The sequence below is a fragment of the Oncorhynchus nerka genome, linkage group LG6, assembly GCF_034236695.1.
Source record: "Oncorhynchus nerka isolate Pitt River linkage group LG6, Oner_Uvic_2.0, whole genome shotgun sequence".
NCBI classification, from domain to species: domain Eukaryota; kingdom Metazoa; phylum Chordata; class Actinopteri; order Salmoniformes; family Salmonidae; genus Oncorhynchus; species Oncorhynchus nerka.
The window spans coordinates 92,786,760-92,794,105 of NC_088401.1; the positions used below are offsets into that span (position 1 = coordinate 92,786,760).

Consider the following 7,346-nt stretch of genomic DNA (forward strand, 5'->3'; position numbering starts at 1 on the left):
TGTAGTTCAACATTCCGCATGCATATTCATCGTAAGGAAGCAAAAAACCACATTTCCCTAGGTGGAACCAGATAAAGCTTCCGATCAGGGATCTGGGAAAGCAGAAGTCAGACGAGAAGATTAACGTTAACAGTTGTTTTAATGTTGAAAACACATCGTTTTGAAGACTGCTGAGCATCGCAGGTATGCATGATTATGTGTTATTGTTTAGTACTGCTAACAAAACCATTTATAATGGTCGTATTATTGCTAACTATGATTTGTCATGATGATCGCAACCGTAGGTACCCAGGATGCATACGGCAGTCTTTGTTAACGTCATTGTTGTAGTTTATGCTAACCAGCCACCTTAACTAGCTACTTTAGTTTGATTCAGAGCGACAATGTTAAAGTTGGCGGTGGTGAATCTCTTGCTCATGTTTCCCGATGTTCGGTAGGCAGGCAGACGGCTGGCTAGTGCACTGGGTTAGCTAACCTTAGCTAGCTTGTTAGCAACATGTCAGTGTTGTTGGTCTCAACAGTGTTGTTGTAGACTTGTCTACTATTCGTTGCCTTCTTTGCCACTAGCTTAGTGGTGAAAACATGTTAACCCACCATCTCTCTATCCCTCCTCGTAACTTTTCTCCTCCCTCCACCTCTCTCAGTGAACCTCTGACCAGCTGTCCTCCCTGACCCTGTCCACAACCATGGCGATCCTGTTTGCAGTGGTTGCCCGCGGCAGCACCATCCTGGCGAAGCATGCGTGGTGTGGCGGTAATTTCCTGGAGGTGACAGAACAGATCCTAGCTAAGATACCATCCGAGAACAACAAGCTCACCTACAGCCATGGCAGGTAGGGATAACACTCAGACAGCCACACACATATCCGCCTGGAGTTGGATAGTCCTGTTCTACTTGTAGTGAATGTATGTTAGTGTGACGGTGAAGATCAAATCAGACTGAGTATCTGACAAAATATCTTGTCTTCTCCTTCAGCTATCTCTTCCACTACATCTGCCATGACAGAATCATATATCTCTGTATCACTGACGACGTGAGTATACAGGCTTTAGTTTTAATGTGTGTCTGAGAGACCGAGTGTATATAGTGTTTTTTGGTTTACAAACCTAAATGTACAGTGGGGCAAAAAAGTATTTAGTCAGCCACCAAGTGTGCAAGTTCTCCCACTTAAAAAGACGAGGCCTGTAATTTTCATCATAGGTACACTTCAACTAAAAACAGAGAAAATGAGAGAAAAAAATCCAGAAAATCACATTGTAGGATTTTTATGAATTTATTTGCAAATTATGGTGGAAAATAAGTATTTATTATATCACTGAGTATCACTGCTCTTCATTAAGCTTTATGTATCGGCCTCAAGGCCTTCCTCAGAGCTTATGTTAAAATAACTAATAATTGAAGAGCAGCAGTAAAATAACAATAGCAAGGCTATTGTACAGGGGGCCACCGGTTAGTCAAGGTAATTGAGGTAATATGTACATGTAGGTAGAGTTAAAGTAACTATGCATAGATAATAAACTGAGAGTAGCAGCAGTGTAAAATGCAATGCAAGTAGTCTGGGTAGCCATTTGATTAGATGTTCAGGAGTCTTATGGCTTGGGGGTAGAAGCTGTTTAGAAGCCTTTTGGCCCTAGACTTGGTGCTCTGGAACCGCTTGCCGTGCGGTAGCAGAGAGGACAGTTTATGACTAGGGTGGCTGGAGTCCTTGACATTTTTTAGGGCCTTCCTCTGACACCGCCTGGTATAGAGGTCCTGGATGGCAGGAATCTTGGCCCCAGTGATGTACTGGGCCGTACGCACTACCCTCTGTTGCCAGGTCTGTTGGAACTGTCGTGTCTGACTGTGTTAACTGTCTGTCTGACTGTGTTAACTGTCGTGTCTGACTGTGTTAACTGTCGTGTCTGTCTGACTGTGTTAACTGTCTGTCTGACTGTCTGTCTGTTAGGACTTTGAGCGGTCACGTGCGTTCAGCTTCCTGGGAGAGGTGAAGAAGCGTTTCCAGACGACCTATGGTTCCAGAGCTCAGACAGCCCTTCCCTACGCAATGAACTCAGAGTTCTCCTCCACTCTGATGGCTCAGATGGTGAGACACACACACACACACACACTCCCTGATCAGATGGTGAGTTAGTTCTCCTGCACTCTGATGGCTCAGATGGTGAGACACACACACACACACACACACACACACACACTCACTCCCTGATCAGATGGTGAGTTAGTTCGCCTCCACTATGATGGCTCAGATGGTGAGACACACACACACACACACTCCCTGATCAGATGGTGAGTTAGTTCTCCTCCACTATGATGGCTCAGATGGTGAGACACACACACACACACTCCCTGATCAGATGGTGAGTTAGTTCTCCTCCACTCTGATGGCTCAGATGACGAGAGCCAACCCTGTAATATGTTAGTATGGTAGTGAGTGGTCAGAACAGACTGTGAGACAGGGTTTGACAGGTCTGTATTTCAGCTAGACCTCTCACTCCCTGATCAGATGGTGAGTTAGTTCTCCTCCACTCTGATGGCTCAGATGACGAGAGCCAACCCTGTAATATGTTAGTATGGTAGTGAGTGGTCAGAACAGACTGTGAGACAGGGTTTGACAGGTCTGTATTTCAGCTAGACCTCTCACTCCCTGATCAGATGGTGAGTTAGTTCTCCTCCACTCTGATGGCTCAGATGACGAGAGCCAACCCTGTAATATGTTAGTATGGTAGTGAGTGGTCAGAACAGACTGTGAGACAGGGTTTGACAGGTCTGTATTTCAGACCTCTCACTCCACAAATGTATGGTGTTCCTTTCAAACAGCTTGGACAATTCCTGAAAATGATGTCATGGCTTTAGGAGCTTCTGATTGAGGCTAATTGACATCATTTGAGTCAATTGGAGGTGTACCTGTGGATGTATTTCAAGGCCTACCTTTAAACTCAGTGCCTCTTTGCTTGACATCATGGGAAAATCAAAAGAAATCAGCCAAGACCTCAGAAAAACAATTGCAGACCTCCAAAGTCTGGTTCATCTTTGGGAGCAAATTCCAAATGCCTGAAGGTACCACGTTCATCTGTACAAACAATAGTACGCAAGTATGAACACCATGGGACCACGCAGCCGTCATACCGCTCAGGAAGGAGACGTTGGCCGAGGTTGGAGTTGCCAGGAGGAAGGCATGGCCAGCCGTTGAGAAATGCTTATTGCAATTTTGGATTATCATGGATTTATCAGTGGTGACCGTGTTTCCTAGCCTCAGTGCAGTGGGCAGCTGGGAGGAGGTGCTCTTGTTCTCCATGGACTTCACAGTGTCCCAGAACTTTTGGGAGTTGGAGCTACAGGGTGCAAACTTCTCCCTGAAGAAGCTGGCCTTAGCTTTCCTGACTGACTACGTGTATTGGTTCCTGACTTCCCTGAACAGTTGCATATCACGGGGGCTATTCGATGCTATTGCAGTCCGCCACAGGATGTTTTTGTGCTGGTCGAGGGCAGTCAGGTCTGGAGTGAACCAAGGGCTATATCTGTTCTTAGTTCTGCATTTTTCAACGGGGCATGCTTATCTAAGATGGTGAGGAAACTACTTTTAAAGAATGACCAGGCATCCTCGACTGACAAGATGAGGTCGATATCCTTCCAGGATACCCGGACCAGGTCGATTAGAAAGGCCTGTTCGCAGAAGTGTTTTAGGGAGCGTTTTGACAGTGATGAGGGGTGGTCATTTGACTGCGGCTCCGTAGCGGATACAGGCAATGAGGCAGTGATCGCTGAGATCTTGGTTGAAGACAGCAGAGGTGTATTTGGAGGGCCAGTTGGTCAGGATGACATCTATGAGGGTGCCCTTGTTTACAGATTTAGGGTTGTACCTGGTGGGTTCCTTGATGATTTGTGTCAGATTGAGGGCACCTAGATTGTAGGACTGCTGGGGTGTTAAGCATATCCCAGTTTAGGTCACCTAACAGAACAAACTCTGAAGCTAGATGGGGGGCGATCAATTCACAAATGGTGTCCAGGCCACAGCTGGGAGCGGAGGGGGGTCGATAGCAGGCGGCAACAGTGAGAGACTTATTTCTGGAGAGTTTAATTTTTAAAATTAGAAGTTCAAACTGTTTGGGTATAGACCTGGAAAGTATGACAGAACTTTACAGGCTAACTCCTACCCTTTGGCAGTTCTATCTTGTTGGTGGCCTTCCTAAGCCAGGATTCAGACACGGCAAGGACATCAGGGTTAGCAGAGTGTGCTAAAGCAGTGAGTAAAACAAACTTAGGGAGGAGGCTTCTGATGTTAACATGCATGAAACCAAGGTTTTTTCGATCACAGAAGTCGGAGATGAGCTATTCCACATGGTTTTAGAGACATGTGAAGAGCTACTAAACAAAGAGTCATTTGGGAGACGAAGACCAGACTCAGAATGCCAATCACTAGTGGCAGGAGAGATGAGGAACACACTGTCAGCTCAAAGGTACCAGAGAGGGGCCAGAGAGGGGCCAGAGAGGTGCCAGAGAGGGGCCAGAGAGGGGCCTGGGCTGAAAGGATTATGGCTGGAGGACGGGTTAGTGTGTAAGGAGGGGCTCGTGAGGGGAGCATGACAACTCTGCCTCTGGGGGAACTCTGAGCGCATGACCACACCACTGAAAACACACACACAGGCACAAACACACACTACACACACACACTCCATTTGCGTTTGTGAGGACAGTCTGTTTACCTTCAGTCACATGAACACCATACCACTGATCCCCTCCCTGTGTCTTCTTATCTCTCCCTCCATGTGTCTCCTTATCTCTCCCTCCCTGTGTCTCCTTATCTCTCCCTCCCTGTGTCTCCTTATCTCTCCCTCCCTGTGTCTCCTTATCTCTCCCTCCCTCCCTGTGTCTCCTTATCTCTCCCTCCCTGTCTCCTTATCTCTCCCTCCGTGTCTCCTTATCTCTCCCTCCCTGTGTCTCCTTATCTCTCCCTCCACGTGTCTCCTTATCTCTCCCTCCCTGTGTCTCCTTATCTCTCCCTCCCTGTGTCTCCTTATCTCTCCCTCCCTGTGTCTCCTTATCTCTCCCTCCCTGTGTCTCCTTATCTCTCCCTCCCTGTGTCTCTCTTTCTCCTTCTTTCTCTCTCTAGAAGCACCATTCCTCTCCTCCATCAGATCGCCTGGCTGAGACTCAGATGCAGGTTGACGACCTGAAAGGCATCATGGTACGCAACATCGGTGAGATAAGACTCCACTCCTACATCCACCAGTACCGCTGTATTCGGGGCTAGGGGAGAAGTGTCTAGGGTTTGAGAATTTATTTTAGTGTCTTGTGTTTACTCTGTGTTTCCTACAGACTTGGTGGCTCAGAGGGGAGAGAAGTTGGAGTTGCTGATTGATAAAACGGAGAACCTGGTCGGCTCAGTGAGTCACATTCGAATCTACTACAATTACTCAACTATCCTACTACTACTCAAATCAAATCAAATACTACTGTTCCTGTAACCCGGCTCAGAGCGTCACTAACTACCTCTCTCCTCCAGTCTGTGAGTTTTAAGACCACCAGCCGTAACCTGGCCAGAGCCATGTGTATGAAGAACCTCAAACTGACTGTCGTCGTAGTGGTGGTGTCACTGGTAGGTACTGTCTGTCTGTTCACCCCTGTGTGTGTGTGTGTGTGTGTGTGTGTGTGTGTGTGTAATCGTCTGAACTATGTGGTGTGTTCTCGTCAGGTGGTCCTGTATGTAGTTGTGTCTGCAGCCTGCGGAGGACTCAGCTGGCCCAACTGCATCAGGAAATAAGAGAGGGGGAGGACGAGAAGAGAGGGGGAGGACGAGGAGAGAGGGGGAGGAAAAGGGAGTAAGAGAAGACGACAGCGGACCCACAAAGAAAGAAATCGCTCTCCTCCTCCTCCTCCTCCTCCCTCTTGACTTCCAGTCAGCAGGGAGGAGAGGTCCTCTATTGGACAGAATGGTGACGCAACAAGGCATCCAGACAGTGGAGATTTAACAACGTTGTAATTGTCTTGCTTTCTGTTCCTTAACAAGAGAATGAGGTGTGTTTATCTGTCCAAAGACAAGCGATTGTTGGATATGCAGCTTTAAAATATTGTGCAAGTGGAATTCAGTCCACTGTCCAGTCCAGCTGTCCTCCATACTGTTCTCCAGTCCATGGCCCTCTCATCCAGGGCTCTACAAGCCTAGCAAACAGCTGTTCTCCAGTCCATGGCCCTCTCATCCAGGGCTCTACAAGCCTAGCAAACAGCTGTTCTCCAGTCCATGGCCCTCTCATCCAGGGCTCTACAAGCCTAGCAAACAGCTGTTCTCCAGTCCATGGCCCTCTCATCCAGGGCTCTACAAGCCTAGCAAACAGCTGTTCTCCAGTCCATGGCCCTCTCATCCAGGGCTCTACAAGCCTAGCAAACAGCTGTTCTCCAGTCCATGGCCCTCTCATCCAGGGCTCTACAAGCCTAGCAAACAGCTGTTCTCCAGTCCATGGCCCTCTCATCCAGGGCTCTACAAGCCTAGCAAACAGCTGTTCTCCAGTCCATGGCCCTCTCATCCAGGGCTCTACAAGCCTAGCAAACAGCTGTTCTCCAGTCCATGGCCCTCTCATCCAGGGCTCTACAAGCCTAGCAAACAGCTGTTCTCCAGTCCATGGCCCTCTCATCCAGGGCTCTACAAGCCTAGAAAACAGACTGATAATCTGGAGTAGGGTTTACCAAATGTTTTTACCCTGGGGCCCCCTTCCAGCATTGGAGAACATCCCACGGCTCCCCCGGCATGCGCACCGTGTCTATTTCTATTGGTACAGCACTGTTCATGACACACTGTTCCTCTTGTTGGTGGAGAGGACATGTTGCAAGCTTATTTCCTGCAATTGTACACATTTTGTCATGGGGTGCAAAATAAATGTTTCAGTTTTAAAGCAACATTTTTTGCAATTCTATACATTTTGCCATGTCTAATGTGTATTGGGGCTAAAAAAAAACTATGGACTAAAAAAAACTAAATTAAAAGACGTTAGCTGACATGGCTAGCTGATCTGGACATGTCTGACCAGTATTTAACATCTCTGTAGGGTCGCTAGCTGATCTGGACATGTCTGACCAGTATTTAACATCTCTGTAGGGTCGCTAGCTGATCTGGACATGTCTGACCAGTATTTAACATCTCTGTAGGGTCGTTAGCTGATCTGGACATGTCTGACCAGTATTTAACATCTCTGTAGGGTCGTTAGCTGATCTGGACATGTCTGACCAGTATTTAACATCTCTGTAGGGTCGTTAGCTGATCTGGACATGTCTGACCAGTATTTAACATCTCTGTAGGGTCGTTAGCTGATCTGGACATGTCTGACCAGTATTTAACATCTCTGTAGGGTCGT

At 47.5% G+C, this 7,346-nt stretch overlaps 1 protein-coding gene across 1 annotated transcript; it reads left to right on the forward strand.

The window, feature by feature from the left end:
* Nucleotides 1–25: 25 nt before the first annotated feature.
* On the forward strand, nt 26–6,891 carry sybl1 (synaptobrevin-like 1). The gene is made up of 8 exons (XM_029656466.2): nt 26–183; nt 645–832; nt 976–1,033; nt 1,946–2,083; nt 5,111–5,198; nt 5,317–5,384; nt 5,504–5,596; nt 5,693–6,891. The coding sequence occupies exons 2-8, from the start codon at nt 687–689 to the stop codon at nt 5,759–5,761; spliced, it is 660 nt and encodes a 219-aa protein (XP_029512326.1). The 5' UTR covers nt 26–183; nt 645–686; the 3' UTR covers nt 5,762–6,891.
* The last annotated feature ends 455 nt before the right edge of the window (nt 6,892–7,346 follow it).